This window comes from Carassius carassius, chromosome 43 (assembly GCF_963082965.1).
Source record: "Carassius carassius chromosome 43, fCarCar2.1, whole genome shotgun sequence".
NCBI lineage: Eukaryota > Metazoa > Chordata > Actinopteri > Cypriniformes > Cyprinidae > Carassius > Carassius carassius.
The window spans coordinates 6316697-6341826 of NC_081797.1; the positions used below are offsets into that span (position 1 = coordinate 6316697).

The window sequence follows — 25130 nt, forward strand, 5'->3', positions numbered from 1 at the left end:
AAATAATCCAAAAAACTTTTTGTCCTATTTTATTTATCTATTTTTTGTAATATGTTATATAACAATATAATGTGTGTATGTATTGAGAATATATATATATATACAGTACAGACCAAAAGTTTGGACACACTTTCTCATTCAAAGAGTTTTCTTTATTTTCATGACTATGAAAATTGTAGATTCAAACTGAAGGCATCAAAACTATGAATTAACACATGTGGAATTATATATGGAATTGTATACATAACAAAAAAGTGTGAAACAACTGAAAATATGTCATATTCTAGGTTATTCAAAGTAGCCACCTTTTGCTTTGATTACTGCTTTGCACACTCTTGGCATTCTCTCGATGAGCTTCGAGAGGCAGTCACCTGAAATGGTCTTCCAACAGTCTTGAAGGAGTTCCCCGAGAGATGCTTAGCACTTGTTGGCCCTTTTGCCTTCAGTCGGCGCTCCAGCTCACCCCTAAACCATCTCGACTGGGTTCAGGTCCGGTTACTGTGGAGGCCAGGTCATCTGGCGCAGCACCCCATCACTCTCCTTCTTGGTCAAATAGCCCTTGATGCCTTCAGTGTGACTCTACAATTTTCATAGTCATGAAAATAAAGAAAACTCTTTGAATTAGAAGGTGTGTCCAAACTTTTGGTCTGTACTATATATATATATATATATATATATATATATAATATATATATATATATATATATATATATATATATATATATATATATATATATATATATATATCATAAAAACACAGATACAATATTTTCCATTAAAATTATTTCTCTTTATTATGAAGAAAAAAGAACCACAAGCTTTCCCCCACATTTAAAAAAAGAAATAAATCATCTGTTTAACAATATTAAACAAGTCTGGTAAAAAATGCTTTTAGTTTTCTTAATACTGCTGTAAGCAAATTCATTCAATTAACAATACATTTCTATTATTTCTGTGAAAAAAACGAAACCATCCAATTTCTGTTAATATAAAAACAATTAAAACACATTGTTATGATATATAACAGAACAGAACAACATTTCAGTCAAAAAGTCTCCGCAGAAAGCTCTTCTTAGCTGGGGTCATTTTCATTGAAACAGGAGCTTTGCGATGGGTCATTTTCATTGGGACTCTCTTCACTGGCATCATCTGGCGTGGTGGAGTCATCTCCTGCATGGGCAGGACTCTGTGATCCAAGCAGAAGTACTTGCAGTTGTCTAGAGAAAGGCGAAGCAAAAGGCTTTCAGGGAGCTCCATGCACTTGGCATGGACCCAGTGTCCACCTTCACCTCTGGAGCAGAAGATCATGGCAGGTCTGGTGAGCTCAGTAGAGTAGTATGGTTCCCAGGTGTTAGGGTTCACCTGGCAGGTTAGACAGCACTTGATCCAATAGCCTGTCTGAGATTCATCCTCCTCGTCTTCCTCGTTGTAGGTGTCACCCTCTCCATCACTGCTATACTCCAGCTCATGAGGTTCTCTGCCAAAGTATAGCTCCTCAGAGTCTTCCAAAGGTGCAGAGTCCTCAAAATCAGTGGACTCCTGGCTGCATCCTTGAGTTGATGTTTCTCCATCTTGTTCCATCTGGAAGTTCACCTGATAGAAATGGTAAGCATCTGGTGGAGCTGGGTTTCCTTCAGAGGGGATTGCAATCAAGGCACTTCCTTTGCCCAGGCTGCCACCAAACCAAGTACGGCTGTGGGTTACCTCGCTGGTCCACTGAGGAGGTTCACGAGGCTCCATGTGGACTCCGACATCATCCAGGCCAATGTATGTGCACTCCATGCGCTTCTGAGTCTCAGACTGGTAGCCGCCCAAAACTATGTACTCATGATAGCCAACAGGAGCAACTATGGCACTGGTAATGGGGAGACCTTCATGAAGAACAGTACAGGTGAGGATAGGGCTTCCTAAGAGAAGCTCCACACGTAGGCGGATCAAACGAGGTGGTCGGCAATCAGAGTTGAGAATGTGACCGCCAAGGAAGTAGACACAGTCCTCTCTCGCAAGAGCTACGTGAAAAGACTGGCCGTCTGTGAGCTCGGGGAGGGTGTGGGCCGTACAGCAACCAAACTCTAGGTCAATAAGAAAGACTTGTGGTGGACAGTCCACCACGCTGTTCCAGTTTTCCGTGGTCCTTTCAGTGGGGGGCATGTAGGACCTGCCACCAAACAAAATGCAGGCGGTCTTCCCTCGGCTAAGGATCATGCTGAGGGTGTGGCCGTATCGAGCACTAGGAACATCTCCAACCAGCTCTTTTTCTTGACAGGACAGTGTGACTTTGCGATTACATCCTCTGCTGTCTACACTTAACATGTAGAGACTTGAGGACAGCTCATTGTTGGGTGTTCGGCCACCATGAATGAGGTAACACTCAGGGCTGCCATCATGAGGCTCAACATGAGCTATCGCAGGACATCGGAGGGGAGGGAGATAACAAGAGTTGTTTGAAAATGAAATGGCACGCAGCTTAAGTTCTCCGTTTTTTATGCGTACACCAAATATTCCAGTTGGACATGAGCGTTTTGGCCAGCCCTTTTGACCAAAGAGGTAAACGTCACCATCCAGCTCTAATAAGGAGAAGCCTGGTTGCATAAGGCCAGCACAGTTCACAGCAGTCAGAGGCTGTAAGGTCATCTTTTTGCAAAGAACTGTGTAAAATATAAATGAAAAACTAAAATTAATTATTATTCATCTTAGTAGTTGTAGAATATAAAATTTGTGGAATTTACTGTAAAATGCATAGCTTGACTGTATTAAGACTAGCATCATATTAAGATTCATATGATAAGTTTTTTATTATTATATCATATAATATAATCAAAGTGATAAAGACAAGAAAAAACGCGGAACCATATATCCCTTTCCCTGTTTCCCTGATAACATAGACACGTCCCCACAGCAAACTGGTTGTAGTTTTCCTTATTCCCGCTTCCCTTAGAGAATCCCGTTCATCTCACAATAAAACGACTACATTACCCAGCATCCAGCGCGAAACTGGCGTTTCTCGTTCTACGTTTCAACGGTACGTCTAAGATGTTTCTATAAACTCTGAACGCTGTTATTCTCTTATTTGCTTCAAACTATTATCAGCGTTTCTCAGTTTTACACTTTTTAGATTCGTTTCAATGTCTTTGTATAATCAATTTCCCAAGAAAAATCTTGTTAAACTAGAAGGCTAAGCTGTGACCATTAGTGCTCCACTATAAAAATAGCCTAAAGATAAAGATAAGCTTTTAAATCACTATATATTTATAATAATATTAGAAAAATCGTTATACCTAGGTGTTTATTTTCTATAAAGCACAAGAATTTCACATACATTTCTAAATATTTAATTCATAGTTTTAGAATATTGATCTTAATAATATGTGTTTCTTACCTTTTGGTCAATGCACTCCGAAAACTGAGAGCTGTGTGGTGCTGCTAACTTTTATTTGAGATATTAAAGCAAATGGCTTAGTGACTGTGGAAGAAGTTCAGTGTTTGTGAAGGTTGACTAGCTCATCTTGAGGTTAACTGCCTGTAACTGCTGCTAACAACAGGTGTCTGAGCACAACTCACACAAGTTTGAATGAAAACAAGCACAAACTCAGTGCATCATTGGTCTGTGTATTAATACAGACTTCATATTGGTCTTTTACAACTGATGATTTATTTGCCTAAAAGATTAATCCCAAAAAATCTCACAAGAATTCACGTGGATGGTCTTTCTTCCCAAATTAACACCAGACACATTAATATGAACATTATTATTTATATTTTGAAGGATTTTAAGAAAACTATTATGAATGCATTTAATTAATTTAAAGTGACAGAAAAGTGAAATATTTATATTTCAAATAAATGCCATTATTTAAAAACTTTGAAATAATAATCAATATTGCCGTTTTTCTTTTTTTTCAGTATTTTTGATGAAGGTGATAACACACATACATCACGGAGATGTCTGCATTTACATATGCAAGATGTATTTGTATTTTTTTTAGATTGTTTGGACATTTCCAAGATTTCAAACAGATATCCAGAAAATGCATTTAAGATGTTTTTGATTTAGAATGCATGTAAAACTGACATCTTAAAGACATCATCTATCAGATTCTTAGATGCTTTCCAGATTGAGCGATCTTTAACAGACATCCTGCAGACATATATTAAGTTAAAACAGACATCTTGCAGCATATTTTAGTTAAACCTTACATATCTAAAATAACTAAATATCAAATATATTTTAATTGGCTGTAAATGTGTCAGGTTGCACAGATTGGCCTGATTAGGCCATGGTGCAATCCCACAGATTTTTTTCATGACCTGCATTCTACACTATAATCACAGTCTTCATAATGCACCAGTGGCAGTGTCTGTGTGTAATGTGCTGTTAAAATAGTCTCCTCTGTGTATCTGAGTGGTCTGTGGCGTCGGGTTCGGCGAGGAGCAGAATGATTCACTTTCATTACACCGAATACTGAATGCGTGAGCCACACATCAAATTTTGGCATGGGGTAGCTCGGATTTGTAAAATACTCCTCATTTCCCGCAGGCTTATATTTGCATTAACTGTATGCTTGGCGGCTCTTTAAAGGAACGGGAGAATTTAGACGACTGTTGTTGAAAGAAAGAAAGAGAAGGAGGGAGGGAGGGAGAAGAAGGGAACAGCTGTGTCTGCCTCATTAGCATAATGTTTTTGTGTTTCGGGGGGCTGTGCTCGAGCCCTCGTGCAGTTGTGTGTTTGTTTTGGAGGCCAAAAGATGTGTGTGAGAGAGCACAAAACACAGACACGTAACCACGAGTGCCTGGAAGAACAGTGACAAACATAAACAGCAGAGCACCTGTGTCTGAAGAGCAGGGCCACGAAGAAGAGACTCAGCGGCTCCCCAGAGGCGCCACACAAAATAAAGAATTCAATCGGTGTTTCCAAGCGCACTGGAGAGCTTTATTCTACCGTTCAAGCGCACTTACATGCCGGTGTTCACACGCAGCAAAATAAACCTGTTGAGTCCTGAAACGGATTTGCATACGGTGGCGGCGAATGAATGCAGATGTTGTCCAGCTCTGTCACAATGTAACCGATGCGAGGAAATTGAGAGGGAGACTGAAACGCAACAAACAACAAAACTTAAATGCTTGCATTGTAATGGACGAAGATATTACTTTCAGACTACTTAGCTGTTTTTTCAATGCAGAAGTAAGCTGTTTTCTGTGTGAGACTTCAATTAATTAGGCGCAAATTGCAGTAGCTAAACGGTAAAACGCTTTTCGCTACAAACCAGTGTGTTTATAATTAAAACAACAGGCCTACATTATGATAATATGCTAAGAAACACCAGTAAGCATTGTTATCAGCAAAATGCGCTGTTTTGTAGAGCTAAAAATAGCTGGAAGCGCATGACACCGGAAGCCAGACACATTAAATTTAAAAATGGCCGCGTCCACTCTTACCAAAAAATAAGGTGGATAGTAGACCATGTAGTGTCTGATTGACGAACCAGTTTGTTCAGATTGCTAACATAACATGAACATTGACCATTTTCTTAATGCACATTCCTTTTACAAAATTGAAAAGGAAAACAGTGTTTGTCTTGACAAACTTCCATTTCTGCTGATGTCAGGCAAGGCCATGCATGCTATTGGTTACCTATTGTCTATAACTGAATATCTACTTGGGCAATGTTTTAGAAAAGTCACAGTCAGTATGTGACTTTTTGAATTGAATATCCTATAAAAAGGCTAACCAGATTCACTGACTACGTTTACAAGCTGTTAAAATTCGGGTTATGGTCGGGTTAAGGTCACTATTCAGGTTTCTGAAACATTCGGGATAACCCGTTTACATGCGTGAGCAGAGAGAGTTACTCCTGTATACATGGAATGTCCAATCAGTCGCCAATATCCCGATGTAAACGGCGACGCGCGGTTAGCGTCTGGACGTACGGACAACAAGACGCAATATGCGTCATTTCCGATTTTTTTATGCGCCGTCTCTACTCAAAAGACCAAGATTCCTTGCGAATAGAACATGCGCAGAACACACATTTTGATGGGGATATGCCGAAACGCATTTACAAGACCAAATATTCGGGTTAGAAAAGGGGTACCCCAGGTATAATATCCCGGTTTTTGCCGGTGTTTACATGGCCGTGCGCGACCGGGTTATTGCTAATATTCCGGTTTTGAACGGGATGTAAACGTAGTCACTGATTTGAGTCATCCATCAAACGTCTTTCCAGAAGTCCCTGCAAAAGTACAGCATTTTGTTTCAAATAATAATAATAATTAATATTATTATAATTTTTTTTTTTTGCATTTTGATTGCAGTGTCTATATTTGAATACAGTAGTTCTTACAGTCTGCTAGCGATTATTTTTGTTCATGTTCAAAAGGATTCATTTACATATCAGACATCACTTCACCACTAGAGATACTGTATATTTTGAATAGAGTGCTTGATTTCGGCATTGTGTGCATTTAGTGATGACAATTTCATGATAAGTATAGAGAAGTTCATTTGTCATACTGGAAATGTAAGGTCAGGTCAAATGTCATATACTCCACCTCAGGGCAAATCTGGTTGTTTTGTACATATAGAAAATATGCATACTGTCCACAGTCTATATAGTACATACTAAATAAAAAGTAGTATGGTAGTATTCCAAGAGAGAAGAAGTATTATTGATAGAGGAGAGTAATTAAGCACTAGTGTAGCACCTGTTTCTGTCTCTGCTAATGTTGTGCCACCTGAAGACGTCTCTCCCTAGGGCGTGTTCGTGATGAATGACATAGCAACAGCTCAGAGTTTCTCACGATCATCACGCCATTCTTCATTATATTTTAATGTCACGACAATCACTGCCTGCCCCCCTTCCCAGCCATCATTGATTGTAATTGAGCTGAACTTCAAAAATGATAATTACATTCCAATCAGGGCTAATGCAGCTATAATGCATATCGCGAGTGATAAGTGACCTGTAAAAAAAAGTGCAGCCTAGCAGGACCTCTTCATCATTTTTTTATTTTTTATTTTGTTATACCATTACTTCCTCTTTGTTTTGTCTGGTGCAGGCTCTCTGGGTTTGCATGGTGTACGAAAATGTCTCTTTTAAACAAAATTTGCTTTAGGTAGGCGGTAAAGCCCAAAGTATACTTTTTTTTGTATGCGTATGCAAGCGAACATGCGCAGCTGAACACATAGCCTTTAAGTGTCTACTCCATTTGATAGTGTCCTCAAATGCATGCGCTCTAGAAAGCTCATCAAATCCATGTTCATTAGTAGTAACCGCTGCTCTATGGGAAATCATGCACCTGATGGAATTTACCACTGCTTAGAGAAATGGCTTAACTGATGAGATGTGCATTAATTATCGGCCGAAATTTATCGTGCACCCCTAGTATCCATGTTTTTTTTTTTTTTTGTATCGATTAATATTTGTATAACCACAGTTTTACCACAAATATCATGGTTAAACTATGGTTAGTGTAGCAAAGCCATGGTTTATTCATTGTTACCATGATTTAACTATAGTAATCATGTTTTTTTGCATTTATTTGTAGTAAAACCATGGTTATTTTTCGTAAGGGCTCACACAAGCGCTTGTCAATGCAGCCATTGTTGTTGCTATTTTGTTGCTGTTGTATATTTTTTTTTTAGTTTTGTTTTGTACTGTTAAACAACGGTCTGGGCCAGTGTTGCCACCTTGTGGAACAACTGATTAATGCAAAATAAGTTCGCTGCGCATATATGACCTGCGCATACAAAGCATGTGTGGTTACTGTGTGTGCAGTACGAGCATACTCTTCTGGTGACAAAATTTGTGTTGCGCACTGTACGCAAACCCTTGCATTTGCGTAAAAACCGAAGTACACTTATTAGTGTAATGTTTATTGCACCAGGCAAATCTCATTTCTGTATCTATTTCTTTCTGAATGTGGATAGTTTTGACAGGATGCCAGGTTTAGTTAAAGATTCAGATGTGGATGACCATGACCAAGCCATAACTGAAGCTCTGGAGCAATTCTGCAACTCCCCGGAGCAAACATATGAGCAGTTCCTGTCCACCTTCACGTATTTGACCCCAGGTGAGCATCCTGAATGCCACATACATCTTCTTTTCTCTGATATGTCTGAGATCCTTCACCAGTGGTCTTTACTGTCGTATCCCATTGCAGAGAATGTGAGGGATCCAGGATTGACTGCTCCTGGAGGACATGAAGACCCGTCCCAGAGAGAGATGGACAGCAGCCTAGAGCGACAAAAAGACGATGAAGAGACAGAGATGGAGGAGAGTGTATACCGAAGGATGGGACAGGCAAATCGCTGCTCACCGACTGCTGATCAGGAAGAGGTCAGCACCTTATAGATCTGAAGCGCTCAAACTGAGCCCGTCTTTACTGGGAGAGGTTCAGACAGACCTCTTCTTCAATCCTCTTCAATCAAAGTTAAAGTTTTCTGCATTAGCTCCTGCTCTATTTATCAAACGCACACATTCTGGTCCTTCTTATGTATAATTGGCTCTTTTTTCCATTTGTCATTTTTGTCGTGCCTTTTTAAGTGGTGTTTCCCAAGGCTAACATCACTATTGCTCATACTCAGGATTAAGGGTAAGCACTATTTGTGAAAATAGGTGGGGGAAAAAATCCCATAGACTTGTATAAACCAAGTCATATGAAGGGACTAGAATATTATGGAGATTTGGTCCAGTAGGTATCTATGTAAGAATGTTTTGGCAACCACACAGAAACAGACTAAAATTCACTCCGAAACATAAAATCGTGTCATTAATTACTCATCCTCATGTCATTCCAAACCCATAAATCCTTTGTGAATCTTTGTTAATCTGATGAAATCCGAGAGCTTTCTTACCCTGCATAGACCGCAATGGCACTACAAATGGTCAAAGCCCACATTCAAGAAATACACAGGCATGCATCGTGGTACTCTCGAGAATGATGGCCGAGATTGACATGGATGAAAATACATTTTTGAATAAAGTTATTATTTCTTTTAACCCAGAACGTATTCTTGTAGCTTCATAAAATTAAGGCTGAACCACTGTTGTCACATGGACTATTTTAACAGTGTCATGTCCTTACTACCTTTGTGGGCCTTGAATGTGTCTGTTGCTTTGATGTCTATGGAGGGTCAGAAAGCTCTTATGGGTTTGGCATGAGGCTGAGTAATTAATGACAGAATTTTCATTTTTGGGTTAACTATTCCTTTAAGCACCACACATGTTTTATCGGAATGTAGCTAATATGCAATGGTCAAGCAATGACACTACATGCTAAAATTAAGTTAAAACCTATTAGCAATCATATTGCGATGCTCTGACAACCAAGCATAACAGTCCAGAGTTACGGTGGTGATCTGGTAAGCCCGTTTATGTTTTCTTCTGAAAGCGATTATCTATAGTAACCACAGATCAACATGCTAAAAATCACTTGTATAACCCTTGTATAACAACCAATGCTCTGTCAGCCAATCACAACAACCTAGCTTTTTGGTGGAGACTTTTGTACATGCATTCTGAAGTAATGTGCTTGTTGCAACATCACTGACCACGGCAAACTTCTATAAAACACGTTTCTTCAGCGAGTGTCCATTATAAAACACTTGCCAGACATGTGACCATACTGAAATATGCTCGTGCAAAGAGCTATCAGAGTATTGAACATTCAGTACACGGTCTGTTTGTATGCACAATAATAAACTCATGCATTTCTTATAATGTACGACTCCTGTATGTCACTGTAATCGTCTTTACCTCCAATCAATCACGGTATACACTCTTAAAAATAAAGGTGCTTCAAAATGTTCTTTAATAGCGATGCGATAGAAGAACCTCAGAAAGGTTCTTCAGATGTTTAAGGTTCTTTATGGAACCATTTAGACAAAAAGGTTATTTATGTAACCATCTAGACAAAAAAGTTATTTTATGGCATCGTGAAACGCATATATTTTTAAGAGTGTAGTGCTAGCCCTTCTTGAACTCATAAAGATTGCATTGCAGTGCTTTTGTTGGGAAGTCGGGGAAGTCGTGGCCTAATGGTTAGAGAGTTGGACTTGCAATCGAAGGGTTGTGAGTTAGAGTCTCGGGCCGGCAGGAATTGTGGGTGGGGGGAGTGCATGTACAGTGCTCTCTCCACCCTCAATACCACGACTTAGGTGCCCTTGAGCAAGGCACCGAACCCCCAACTGCTCCCCGGGCGCCGCAGCATAAATGGCTGCCCACTGCTCTGGGTGTGTGTGTGTGCACTTCGGATGGGTTAAATGCAGAGCACGAATTCTGAGTATGGGTCACCATACTTGGCTGAATGTCACGTCACTTTTACTTTTTTTTCAAGTCAATGAGAACTGTCTGAAATTTAGTGAAATTGTCCAGAAAGGGGTGGATTGTCCACAATTTTGTGGAATTGTCCACAAAATGTGACTTGACACTGATTGTACTAAATATCCAGAGGCAGTAAAAACTGTCTGGAAAGGTGACAATTGTGGTTTAATGTTACAGAAAAAATAAAAAATGGCATGGAAACCCTTAACAACTGAGCATTGTAGTGGTGTCTTTAGTATGAGCAAGCACCACTCAAAATACGCTTCCCCATTTTTCTTTATGTTCTGTCTTTTTGATATGTTTCTTCCTCAATTCCTCTGGAATTCTCCTCTCAGTGTATTGGATGGCCTCATTGCAATGTGTGTTTTGCTTATCTGTCTGTCTGTGTGAACGGTGCGTAAGATTCCCGCCTGGCTTGTGTATTGATCTCAATGGGGCTCTGGCGAGCCACAGCACTGGTTACTGTCAATAACGCAAAGCACATCAGCTAACATCCCAGGCTATTCAATGCTAAAAAAGGCCTCTACATTATTTAGCTCTGCCACCAAGAGAGAAAAACAGCTGTATTGATTATAATGTTGTTTTGATTGTAATCACACCAATTCGCATGGCTGCTGTCATTTCAGAGCATCATTAAATGAAATGAGATGGTGAGTTGATGAGTTTGTGTGTTTGTATAGGTGCTGCTGGATGGCGGCTGTGTTGCAGGAAGACTGGGCGGCCCATCAAACTCTGTTCCAGACAGACCTGTGAAGGTAAACAGTTACACATGCCTAAAAATATTTCTGGGATGACTATACACATGGTTTTATCACATTCAGAACCAAAACCAAGACAATGTTAGCCTGCTTAATAATTGTTTATAAGCTCATTACAGTATGCTAAGCTAACGTCAACATTATTTGGATCGACTGAGTTCAATCTAAAAAAAAAATTATTGTTATTGCTATTGTATTTTAAGTTCATTAGAGTAATGTTAAACCATTGGAGTCTAGACTTCAATTTAATAAAAAAAGGACTATTTTACTCTACGTTACTGAGCTGACGTTAACTTTAAACTCTGCAGTCAAGACTTCATTCTAATAAAAACGGACTATTTTACTTATTGTGTGCTATGTATTTTTACGCTAAGTAAGGGTATGCTAAGTTAACATTTACTTTAAACTGTTTGAATCAATTGAGTCAGCACTTCAATCTAATAAAAAGGAATGTTTTAATATTCTTGTGCTACATATAGAATGCTTAGTAAACTGTTGAAGTCAATTGTCTATTTTGCTTTTGTTTTGGAATGTTAAGCTAATTAGAACATGCTAAGCTAACATTAAACTGTTGGAGTTACTTGAGCCAGGATTTCAAGTTAATAAAAACATTCATGTTATATCTACCTGTGCTATGCATTTTTAAGATCAAGAGTGTGCTAAGCTAGAAACATTCTGTAGTAATAGCTTAGAAACATGTTAACTTTAAACTTTATGGGAGTGTTGTTAGCTTAGCAAAGTGTTAACATCTAACTGCATTGTATAAATCAGTTGTGAATGAAATTTGTTTGTGAAGGACAATGTTTCTGTTGAGGACTAATTAGCTAATTCTAATCAACTGTAATTGTAAAATAACTGTTAAAAATATATTTTCCCCCTCTTTGCAGTTTGATAATTATCTTGGAGATTCAGAGGATGAAGAGGAAAAGGCTGACACTACAGGTATTTATTACTCTAAAATATAACAACTGCAAATACTTGACACTTAACACAGTTTATGTAGATAACAGAGGCCTAGATGCACATTTGCAGTCTTTATTTACATTTTTACAAATTCTTTTCTCATGTAAAGCACATAATTTTTTTCATGCTTGCCAGAATTAGAGCTATCACAAATTCAAATACAATTCACATAATACACATTGACATGTTGGCAACATCTATATGGGTGTGTTTTAAAATTGGGAATAGCGAGGAATGCTGGCATAAATATTCTTTTCATGTGCATTTGTAAAGATTGCATGGGCTCACCTTACCTTTAATAGGGTTTAGTGGATATCATGTGCATGCCATTTTTTGTAATTAGAGCTGTCATACAGCTTGATTTAAATATATTACCATTTATTACACATATTCAATGCATGCAAATTCCAAACCGCTCCCTCGTCATTAGAGCCGGGGGCAAGTGCTCGCTTGGTGAGGCTTAACGCTTGCTGTGCAGGCTTGTAATGAGTTGCTCTTTTCTGCAGTGCCAGAGAGGCTCATTTTAACTCCAATGACCAGTTTAATACAAAAATAAATAAAATAGTTGGGGGAATGAAAGCCTCTTTTGATTGGAGAGGCTTAACTGTTCAGAGCAGGGCTTCTGTGTTTTTTGGTGTGTTTGTCTGTGATCAGAGTGTTAATTCAGAGTAAAGGGTGTATGTAAAAGTCATTAGGTGGTGTGTTTATAATAGCAGGCTTATCCACTGAATAACAACAAGATGCATGCTGAACGTGAAGTTAATTAGCATGAATAATCATGCCACTGCTTCTTGGTGATGGTAAAAATATCCTTTGCCGGGAGTTGGAAGGTCGCTGTTGCCATTCTTATCTTAATGTTGTAGGTATTTGGTGTTATAACTTCTGTTTTTTTTTTTTGTTAAATAATTGATTTTATTTAATAAAAAAAAAAAAAAAAAAAAAAATATATATATATATATATATATATATATATATATATATATATACATACATATACAGTCGTGGCCAAAAGTTTTGAGAATTACATAAATATTGGAAATTGGAAAAGTTGCTGCTTAAGTTTTTATAATAGCAATTTGCATATACACCAGAATGTTATGAAGAGTGATCAGATGAATTGCATAGTCCTTCTTTGCCATGAAAATTAACTTAATCCCAAAAAAACCTTTCCACTGCATTTCATTGCTGTCATTAAAGGACCTGCTGAGATCATTTCAGTAATCGTCTTGTTAACTCAGGTGAGAATGTTGACGAGCACAAGAGCTTGCTCAAGAATGGCAGTAGGCAGGTGTGAGCGCATCTGCACGCACAGTGAGGCGAAGACTTTTGAAAGATGGCCTGGTGTCAAGAAGGGCAGCAAAGAAGCCACTTCTCTCCAAAAAAAACCGTCAGGGGCAGATTGATCTTCTGCAGAAAGTATAGTGAATGGACTGCTGAGGACTGGGGCAAAGTCATATTCTCCGATGAAGCCCCTTTCCGATTGTTTGGGGCATCTGGAAAAAGGCTTGTCCGGAGAAGAAAAGGTGAGTGCTACCATCAGTCCTGTGTCATGCCAACAGTAAAGCATCCTGACACCATTCATGTGTGGGGTTGCTTCTCATCCAAGGGAGTGGGATCACTCACAATTCTGCCCAAAAACACAGCTATGAATAAAGAATGGTACCAAAACACCCTCCAACAGCAACTTCTTCCAACAATCCAACAACAGTTTGGTGAAGAACAATGCATTTTCCAGCACGATTGAGCACCGTGCCATAAGGCAAAAGTGATAACTAAGTGACTCGGGGACCAGAATGTTGAAATTTTGGGTCCATGGCCTGGAAACTCCCCAGATCTTAATCCCATTGAGAACTTGTGGTCAATCCTCAAGAGGCGGGTGGACAAACAAAAACCCACTAATTCTGACAAACTCCAAGAAGTGATTATGAAAGAATGGTTTGCTATCAGTCAGGATTTGGCCCAGAAGTTGATTGAGAGCATGCCCAGTCGAATTGCAGAGGTCCTGAAAAAGTAGGGCCAGCACTTCAAATCACTTCAAACCTGTAAGACCTTCGTTCATCTTTGAAATAAAAACTGAAGATATTTTTGATGAAATCCAAGAGCTTTCTGACCTTCCATAGACACCAACGCAACTACCACGTTCATGGCCAAGAAAGATAGCAAGGACATTATTAAAACAGTCCATGTGACATCAGTGGTTGTTATGAGGCTACGAGAATAAATTTTGTGCACAAACAAAACAAAAATTTACTTTATTCAACAGTTTCTTCTCTTCTCGCTTTCACAAGAGTACCTACGATCTTACAAGTTTGGAACATGAGAGTGAGTGATTATTGACAGAATTTTTATTTATGGGTGAACTATCCCTTTAAGAATTGCCTTTCCAGATTAACCTTAAAGTGGGTTGAGAGGAAGGTGGTTTTGGTCAAAGCAGATCAAGGCTCAAGCTACCGGGTATCTAGAGTTTTAATGAAACACGCCTCCGCTCACCAGTCAGGGAGGTTCATGTCACGGCGTAACAGCATCAGCATTCAGATTCATTAGCGGCCTGAATCTTCTTAACATGTTTCTTTCTTGTTTTTAAGACCACCTTGTTCTGAAGATTGTGGGTGTGTGAGGATTCTTCACTCTCACACGCACACACACATATGTTGTTTGCATACACGCAAACAAACATGCAGAAATGCACGCTACACCCTCAGAAGCCTGTCCCCACTCAGCAGCTGAGACTATGACTTTCACTGTGCCAGTAATGAGCTGTTTAATTAAGATCAGCATCAACTGAGCTCTTGCCAGGCCTGATGTCTTTCTCTCATATACACATAAACTACTGCAAAAAATCCACTGAGAGACATGTAAACAGCTTATTAGCACATCAGTCCTTCCTTTTTATGACACAAAGTGTAAGTTCATTTAAAATTGACTTATTCTGATGTTGTTTTAAACTTTATTTCTCTGTTGAAAGCAGATGATGTTTTGCTAAATGTCCGAGTTGATCTTTTCCAGAAGGCTCTAATCTCCCAAATTAGGTTTTAATATATACAGAACATATGAACTCCTTCAAATCAGGGGACATTTATATATATAAAAAAGAGTGGGTCAATAATGACAGATAGTTTTTTTTTTTTTTAAAGAGACGGTGTTTATTAATCAACAATCAAGCAGGCAAATTAATTAATTTTCATCGGTTGCCTCTTGTCAGACTCTAAGGTGGCAATCTAAATTGGATGACAAATAAAAATCATAGTTGTTTACAGTTTATAAAACATGCATCGACACAGTAAAACCGTAGAGAAGAAGAAAAAAAATGAACAGATTTAAATATACATTAGAACAGTATAATACCAAATACCACAAAAACAGATGAATACATAAACACTTCCCAGGATAATAATGAGAGTGTCATTGTCATGATCACTGTCATAGAAGAAACAGTTTTTAAATGTTGTTGTTGTGTGTTGTCAGGCACATGTACGCTGCCAGGTGAGATTGAAGATCTGATAGCTGTCTCCTCTTCATCGCTCTGTCACCACACACTCCTGGAGAGCTCCTCTACTTTCACAGACCAGAGGACACACACTCCCAGTGCAGCTGAGAACCAGGTACACACACACACACACACACACACACACACACACACACACACACACACACACACAACAATGTGTCTCTCTGAGAACAGTCAAGCTTGGGAAGAAACTCAGGGACTGATACTCTGTAAAATCCTTTATTAACTGTTTTTTGTCATTCTAGGATGAAAGCGAGGAGGTTGTTCCTTTCCATCTGGATGAGAACTTTGATTACGATAATGTTGTGCTGTCTTGCAAATACGCCATCCAGGAACAGAGAGGCAGACCATCTTGAGCTGTAAATGAGTGTAACCCTGGCAAATGCTTTTAAAAACTGATTTTTACAGAGAAAATCCTTGTTAACGTGATAGAAAGGTTTTGATTTCGCCAAAGAACCAGAGGGAAGACAGATCGGCTGTTTTGAGTGATAATTCTGCAATTTGTAGCATCTGTACTTCTTAATAAAGTATGTTAGTGTTTTCAAAGACAATATTAAATTGAATACACTCAGTCCAATTATAAATTTTACTGACCTTTAGATGAGCAGGATAGAAATAAGCATGAAACGGTTTCCACAAACCATTTTTCTTCCGTAAAGGGACTTCGGAGAGAAGACATGGTTGCTTTGAAGAATCCTTTATAGAAAGTAAATAGTCAATTTTAATTTTATTTTGACTTTAAAAGTACTTTAATTTGCATAAACAAACCAAAAGATGCAAATTTGTCTTTTAGTCCAAATCAAATGTCATTTATGAATATTAATGTTGTTATTATTTTACAACTAGCTAGGCTTAGACGTTTTAATTTTCTGACTCAACAGCTCAAATTGGTGACCTGTGGTGCAATTCTTTTTCTTATGTACTCGGAATAGAAATTAATTGCTCGTCCTGACTTATGCTGTTTTATTCACCGGAACATAACTCTCAGGGACGTTTTTTTCTGTTCTCTGCAAAAACCTCATAACCTGAATAAAAGGCCAAAACACTGTGGTCTTTGAAAAGAATTTGCCCCCCTTTTTCTTGACTTGATCGTTTATTTTGACATCTCAGAGAATGTCCATGTGTACCATAAAAGAGTTTTCTAGCTGTTTCCCAGCATGTTTCCTCTCGTTTCCTTACCTTCATTTCCAACTTTTTTGTCTTTTTTCTTGGTACTCTGTGACCCAGAGTTTCCAAAGAAAAAAAGAAAGAAAAATAAGTACTTTTTACCTTTTTTTAAATTTTTTTTTTATTTATCTTTTTTTTGGAAATGTTATTTCCCCAAACTTTAGTGAGCTGCCTGTGGAGGGAGTGTTATAAGGCGCTTAAATGATTTTATACTTAAATACATTTAAAGGTATTTTTATGACTATTAATAAAATCTTAAGAAATATATTCTGATAATGGGCTATTAGAAAAATAATGAACATTTATCATTTTCATTCAGTCACAATTTAAACATAAGGAACACGTCTGTAGTCCAAAACATTATTTGTTAGATCTCATTTCAGATCATTCATGTATGAGATCTTGTGACTGTTAGAAGGCAGCTGTTTGTAGCGAACAGTAAGGCAGCTTGCTAGGATTTTGAACAGAGCTAAAGTGGGCATAGTGTCCTCTGTCTTTGCAGCCATGCATTTTTTATGTCTGCTTCTGTCACAGTAAGTAATTGGTGGACAGAGGGGTTGAATCGAGACACCAGAGACCTTTTCAGTGCACTTTAAAGAGCTTAACTGATTTTAAAAGTTAACATGATTGTCAAAATATTTACCGACAGACAGGGGCGTCGGACTGGGGGTAAAACCAGCACTGATTACCAGGGCCCCAAAGGAAGAGAGGGACCTTGAAAAGTGTCTGGAATATATATCTTCAGGAGCGGGGGGCATTAGGAATGCCTATGCATAGGGCCCGGGATCTTGTGCAGTGCCCCTGCCGACAGAGAAGCTTTTTATTTAAATTTACGGTTTTAGGGTTTCAAAAACAGACTTTCTCAGCATGCGATTCAGTAGGCTTTCACAGAAATGTCTTTTATAAAGATTTTTCTTTTCCTTATTAATATTATGTGATCATGTTCAGGCCTTTCCAAACCCGTATGATGCTGTTTTTCTATAAAATAGCGATGTTTGCTAAAATGGCTAATGTTCGCCCACAAATCAAATGATCCATGCAAATTATTATGCATAACTCAATTCAAATATTGAGGCTGTTGACCTCCAGTTAGTTTCATATTTGATCTTACACTGAGAAAAAATAAATATATATATATATACGCATACATACAGTAATAATTATATTAATAATATATAATATATCAGTAATAATTGCCAAATATTCTCATTTTTATACATATCTTTCTTAAAATAATTAAAATACATTCAAGTAAACATTAAAATAAAATAATTAAAATAACATTAATATATATGTTGCCCACTGACAACATATATGTATATGAAAAAAAAATCTGAAGACGTTTATTTTAAGATAAATATTATTTTTAATTCATTTATTTATTTTGGAATTTATGGACTTTTGCAATTTTTTTTTTATACAATAAAGCTATGATGAAGATCTTTTTTCTTTAGAGTTCCACAAAAAAATAACAGCACTGAACATCATAAGAGTTATTAATAATGACAATTTACGGATGAACTTTCCCTTTAAAGACTTTAAACGCTCCGTTTCTACTTCAGTCTCGAACAATATGTAATCAAATAAATGTTTTATACACTGACACTGGAAAATAAGTGTTTATTGCGCACTTTGTCGTATTTTCCGTCCCTTGATTTGCGAAATCAGCTTAAAGCAGTTTCTGTGACTTGGCCTCCTTGTTGCTAAGCAATAGCAGAGCAGTGAAAATGAGCGTTTGGAAGATCGCAGACCACTGCGACGGCAGCACTTTATCTCGGCTCAAACCATGCCTGCAGCTCTGCATCTGTTCACAATTCGTTTCAGTTGCGCTCAGACCTCGTCCAAAAAGTTTTCTGATGTGTGTGTGTGAGACTTTTTCCAGGCAGGGTTCGAGTGGCCTACCAGGTGGATGCTCCTGTTTGCCAGGTGGGGTTCCCACTGTCTCAACCTCAACTCTTTCAGTTAGAGAAACCAGAGAGATAGCTTGAGCGATAAAGAGGGCAACCCCGATCCCACCCCCGCAATACAAGACAGGTGCGTGAGAACCAGAAAAAGAGGGTTTTGTGGGGCAGCAACAGTCTCTTCCAGGTGATAAAGTTAAGAAAGCGGTTAAGAAGATGTTTCTTCAAACTGTTGCTGTGCTCTAGGCTGCTTGCCAGATTCACAGGGCTTTTGAAGGCCTGTTCTACATCTTCAAAAATGCTAAACTGAATCATATCCCTAATAGCACATTAATAGGCTGTTTAAGTGTTGATTATCCATTAATTAAATTAAGGATTTATCAAGGACATGTTGGTCAATGCATAATAAGGAATTGAGGCGAATGAAAAAAGAAAGTTTCGTTTGGATGTAGTAACTTGGCATTATCCAGTGCTAGCTGTGCACATCGAATAATGGCTGAGTTTAAGATGTCAGAGTTTTTATATATAAATAAATAAATAAATAAATAAATATATATATATATATATATATATATATATATATATATTTGGGAATTTGAATGAATGTGATTTTATTGTACAAAAAATAAAAATAAATAAATATTCAAATTAATTTTCACTCAGAAATTTCCAGTTAATTTCCAATTCTAGTTAAATGTGGGAATGTAGAAAAAAAATAGATTTTGTATGTGTGTGTGTGTGCGTGTGTGTGTGTATATGTATGTATTATATATATATATATATATATATATATATATATATATATATATATATATATATATATATATATATATATATATATATTAGTGTGTATAATGTCTCTATTTCATTATTATTACTATTATTATTTATTTATTATTATTTTTGGATAACCGATATGATATAATATTCATCTCTAGACTTGACTTAATACAAAGATATCTAAATATATAATGAAAATAATGAAGTTAAAAACAATATTATACAATAATATAAAATTACAAAATCAATGTTATTAAATTCTATGTGTTTGTGTGTATTTTTTATTTTTTTTTGAAGGCTCTTTATAAAATCTACAAAGAATGAAAATTTAGGCTATATTATTGTGATGACTGTTACGATGATACAAAAGAATTTGTTTCAGTTGCGCTCATCAATGCATGTTTTTTATATATATATATATATATATATATATATATATATATATATATATATATATATTAGAACATTTCTTAAAATAGTAAATAGGCCAATTTTATTTTCACATTGTCTTTAAAGCTATTTCTTTTTAAAAAGGGTGAGAAGAACTAAGTGTGACATTACCTTCTGAGACCCCTCAGAGATTGATTTTCCCGAATCATTGAGCATATGCTAATTTACTGGCTTGTCCGGTCAGTATCACAAACAGCGTCCAGTAACTGTTGCTTTAATTGAACATGCCAATCATTTCTAAATTGCTCGAGCGAATCGGACCCAGCGAGCCTTTCTGCACTCTGCCTTTTCTTCCTTTATTAACTTTTATTTCTGAGTGCTTGTGTTCTCCTCCTGATTAAAGCTGTCGTTCAGCATCCTCTTGAGTGTTCTTGGCAGCCATATGTGTTTTTGAGTGAGATGTGGGTTATATTCTTTCAGCGTTTCTCTCCTGAGGGTGTCACTGTTGTGTTGCTAGTTGGTCTCAAGACTGTTCTTGTCTGTCTTCCTGGAGCATGGTAAGTAACCCACAGCAACACACACTGAATCTTTATATAGATCTATACAAAGAGAACATATATACTTGCTTTCTACTCATGAAATGAACAATAATTTGTAATGAAACCATTTTTAATTCAATTTAAATGAAAAAAAAAAAACTACTACAGCAAGATTTTTTTACTTCTACGTTTAGTTTTCTTGCTTTACAGGTGTTTTCCAAGGTCTATACCATTCAAAAATGTTTTTTTTGGAGTTAAATAAAGTAAAGGTTATTGGGTTATATTTTAAAATAAAATGCTATTTCCGCTTTTCTCTTTCTAAAATAAATTCAGGGTGTTACTTGCCATTTCTTGGTAATTTTGAAATTTACTAGCATTTTCTGAGTGAAATTTGTTTCTACACCAGATTATTATTGTTTTTTGACAATATTATTTGTGAAAGTAAGCTATTTCCTTTAAATGTACAAGACTTTTAGACAGATAACTAAAAGAATAACAAAGTGCATGATTTATGATTTTTGATATTTATGATTACTGTAATAAATGTAAATAATATTATAACAAATAGTTTGCACTATCAAGCACCATAACAGACTATTTTGTACAGCTAATAGCAGGAAGCAGCTTACACTTCGTTAAAGCACTTACTCTTACATTAAAATAAAGTTGATAATAGCTAGAAAAACCTAATCGTTAGCATTCCCATTCATCTCAATGAAAGCTGATCAACTAGCACAAAATACATGACTTAAAAACTCTGACATCTGGTGACTTTGACCCTTTAACCTCGTGTTTTCAGTACATATGATGCAACAAACCCCACTACTGCTTCAAGGAGACGCTAACTAGCTAACAACGCTTGCTACTGCTTCAGCTAGATGCTAACTACCAAAAAACATGCTGTGTTTCTAAATGAGGTGATTACTGTAGATATTGTATTCTATATTAAAAGTATTTGTTAATGAAACTAGCAAAATAAAATGGCTCTTAAAATGTTGGCTTTCATTTGAAAAAAAAAAATAAAATAAAAATAAGCTGGCTAAAATAAGCTAGCCTAGCCACAAATAGAAATAAGTAAATGTGAGGGAATTGTTTTGTGTGTCATTGAGTACTACTGTTCTTTGACCAGATAAATGTTAATATGGCTAAATGGCAAGCACCCCTTACAGAAATTATATGGTTTGATTATAATATAATTGTAGTAACCATGGCGACGTTATTTTGACGTATTGATTACCATTTGTATTTTACTACAAAGTTTTACTACAAATACCATGGTTAAACTATGGTTAGTGTAGCAAAGCCATGGTTAATTTGTGGTCTAACCATGGTTTTTTGGTTAATTTGCAATAAAGCCATGGTTAATTTTCGTAAGGGATGAAACGTGTTTGGCACCAGAAATTGTGTATGATGTTCCATTGAAAAAGAACTGGAGCCCCGCAGTTATCACGTAGCATGTAAAACAACCTTAACTTTAAACATACAAAACTACTGTAAAATGTGGCTTTTCTGGTCTTAGTTTTGCTAAGCTGCTGAAAATCAACCATCCAAGGCTAATCAGGTCAGTACAAAAGGCTTTAAAATTTGTGCCGCCCAATAAATCCATATAACGTATAAATGCTTCCTCTGGGGCCTTGACTAGCGTTCAGTGCCCTTGATGAATCATACCATTGCTGAACATACGGAGTACACCTCAGGAAAATCTGCTGGCAGGAGCTTATTCGCCTGAAAATTCACTCCGATAAGGCGGCCGACTAGTGGGCAGCCCGGTAGCACTGCTGGAACATTAATTCAGACAGATGCAGACACCAAAGGTTCAATCCCCTTCCATTTTCTCCCTTATTCTTCCACACAGCTTAAGTATGTGGAGCCTGCTGAGTATGGAATGGATGCCATTTGCATCCATGCACCGGATGAAATCACATTTAGATGCTAATTACTTGCATACCAAAGGGTGCTGGTTGTCTGTACATGTGTATGCCAGTGTTGAGGAGTTACAAACTCCAAACAAAAAACTCCAAACAAAAAAAAGGAATAGTTCACTCCAAACTGAATATTCAGAATCATGTTGCTCTAAACGGGTATATTCACTTTTGGATCTTTTGCTTTAAGTACATTTTAACTGTGTGACAATATATGTTATGTAGCTTTTTTTTTAGTAACAGAACAGCAACTTATCACATGACAATAGCTGTCTAAATATCATACACTGGACAGTTGAGTACATAGTTTGAGTTTAACTGTATGATACTGTGTTATTTGGGACATAACTTCTGTTTTAGTGAATTGAATGGTTAATCTCCATAAACTGGGTTAAAGAGATTCATATAATAGATTCACATTCAAGCTTTTTAGCCACCATTAGCACATGTTAGCTTGTTTATTTTGACTCCATTCTGGCATGCCCAATTTTCATCCAATCAATTCATGATATGTAAAATCAGGTTCAACAGGCTGTTTCACTCAGAAATATGTAACATGATAAAGTGGGTTGCAAATGTATAATTGTTTTGCTATTTAAGAAATGCTAGCAAATAGCTAGCAATGTAGTTAGTTACATTTTAAGAAGCGTTTAACGCATTCTCATCCCAAGGCGTCATATACTGACCCTTTTGACATTTCGTCAACATCCTACGCATATGGCACCCTCTAGCGTCAATATGAGACACAGATTATGGGTTAGGGTTAGGGTTAGGGTTGGGGTTAGACCGCTAGGAGGGTGCCATGTGTGTAGGATGTTGACGAAATGTCAAAAGGGTCAGTATATGATGCCTTGGGATGAGAACGGTCTGGAAGCGTTTAGTATCTTGTAGAGTTTAAGTACTTTAAAGTGTAGCTTAGCTAGATAAAATTTTTATACTGTTTTCCCAAAAGGAGTGGAGGAAACAAGGAAGAGTCATAAAACCCAAAATTAGCATTAGCATTTCTGAACCTCAGGTTCCATTGTACCAATTCAGTGTTTTTCTTTTTCAGATGGGTTTTTAGTTAAATGCACAAGCTCAAGATATTTTCATGTTTTATTCTACAACATAAAACATGTCAATAATAGCCCTTGTATGTGTGTGACGCATTAACATTAATTAACTTGTCTTGAAAATGGTGTTTGCAAACAAGTGGATAAATGATATTACAGAGGTTTTCAGGCACATTAAATGTCATCACATTAAACAGGTAAACTCATGATTTCACAGCCTGGTTTTGTTTACAGTCACGCTCTTACAAACTATTATAAAACAGTGTGTGTAGTTTGTTTATCATGCAACTTTATCTTTTTACTTCAGCTGACTGTATTTAGGCTTCAGAGCCTAAATGCAACAGTCCTAAAGCCAATGGAAAAATTCTATTGAATGGTGATGCTAAACCTGGGTGACCTTCCGGGTTGGCCTACAAAAATGCATCATCCCTGCAGCACTCTACTAGTGTGAACAAGAGCAATGTGTCTTGTGCTAAGACCTAAGCATCTTGAAAAGTAAGAAAAGTATCAGCGCACAGGGATTGTGTACTGTCATGACTTTCACGCCATGAATAAATAATCTGCCAGGAACGTCAGGGAAGACAAAACTCGGCTGGCTCAAGGTTGAGTGCACTCCTGAACGGCGATATTGAGGGTCTTGGAAGAACAATGACTAAATTAACAGTGCAGCCTTTGAGTATTCTATTTTTTTCATCTTCTCCTCACTGCATTATTGCAGTAATGGCTCTTGGTGCCAAAGCCCTTGATGGATTCCTGTGGGAGAGCTTGGATTAATGGAATGGTGGTGCTGAGATTTATGCTGGTTTCCTTTCATCAGGTTTTACAGTGGAGAAAAACAGGAGTTAACACTGTTTGTGTGTTATTCGATTGTATTCCACCATACGCCATTCCATGCCTGTGTCCGGCGCTCAGGTTGCATTGATTTACAACAGGCGAAATCACGGCGCAATAAAAGCCTTTGATAATAAAGCATCATGCCGCAGGGGAGAGAGAGAGAGCGAAAGACAGTCAAGAGATAGAGGAGGGGAAGGGCTGATGATCTCCAAAGCAGTTTATGTAAATTCTCTCTCATCCCCCTCGGGGTTGGCAGTCACCTTGCCAAGGCCCAGTTAGGTGACGTTGGCCTGGCCGCCTTTACACGGCCGCCCTCCACAGTTGGAAAGAAAGCGACATGGGGGCTCAGCACCTCCATGAGCTGGGATTTGGTGCCGGATCAGTCCTTGTGAGCTGCGGGAATGCGTCATGCAGTATGTGGCGAACTTCCGAAACTCTCTCCCCCATTCTCGACACTTCCTCGCAGTCTCAAAGTGAAAGGATGACTTTGGGGAAACTGTAAAGTTTGAAAACCTTTGAGTTCGGGGTAAAAACAGACAATGTAATCTTGAAGAACCATACAAAAGCACATCAAAATAAATCTGGTAAAAGATAAAGTCTCGGTAGCATTTGCTCAGTGGCTACGGGACAGTCTCACATCTCTATCCTGAAGACAACACAACCTGCTTTTTGGTTTTTCATTGGTTTGTTGACCTGTTTCGACCAAACTAAAGTTTTAAGATGAAGTAAGACCAGTGAAATATGGACTAAAGGGTTTGTAGCTTCTGAAGTGTATTAGAATTTCATTTTACATCTGAAGAGATGAGTACTTTGACAAATGTTTAAAATGATGTAATCATAAAATGAAGACATCTTGAAGATGTCATAAAATGAAGAGTCATATCAGTGTCCTAGATAAAGCCATTTCATTTTACATTGTGGAATAACTTCATAATTACCCAAATTAAATATTTGCTTTTATAATAGTGGATGTTTTACCGTGTGCACAATTTCA

General features: G+C 37.4%; 2 protein-coding genes across 2 annotated transcripts; one reads left to right on the top strand and one right to left on the bottom strand.

The window, feature by feature from the left end:
• Positions 1-776: 776 nt before the first annotated feature.
• On the bottom strand, positions 777-3506 carry rag2 (recombination activating gene 2). The gene is made up of 2 exons (XM_059536361.1): positions 3380-3506; positions 777-2648 (listed from the first exon to the last, which is right to left on the bottom strand). Exon 2 carries the CDS (start codon positions 2632-2634, stop codon positions 1042-1044), a length of 1593 nt encoding a protein of 530 aa, XP_059392344.1. The 5' UTR covers positions 2635-2648; positions 3380-3506; the 3' UTR covers positions 777-1041.
• iftap (intraflagellar transport associated protein) lies at positions 2888-16615 on the top strand. Its single transcript, XM_059536363.1, has 7 exons — positions 2888-3022; positions 7928-8070; positions 8161-8336; positions 11003-11077; positions 11968-12022; positions 15509-15645; positions 15797-16615. The coding sequence occupies exons 2-7, from the start codon at positions 7938-7940 to the stop codon at positions 15905-15907; spliced, it is 687 nt and encodes a 228-aa protein (XP_059392346.1). The 5' UTR covers positions 2888-3022; positions 7928-7937; the 3' UTR covers positions 15908-16615.
• The last annotated feature ends 8515 nt before the right edge of the window (positions 16616-25130 follow it).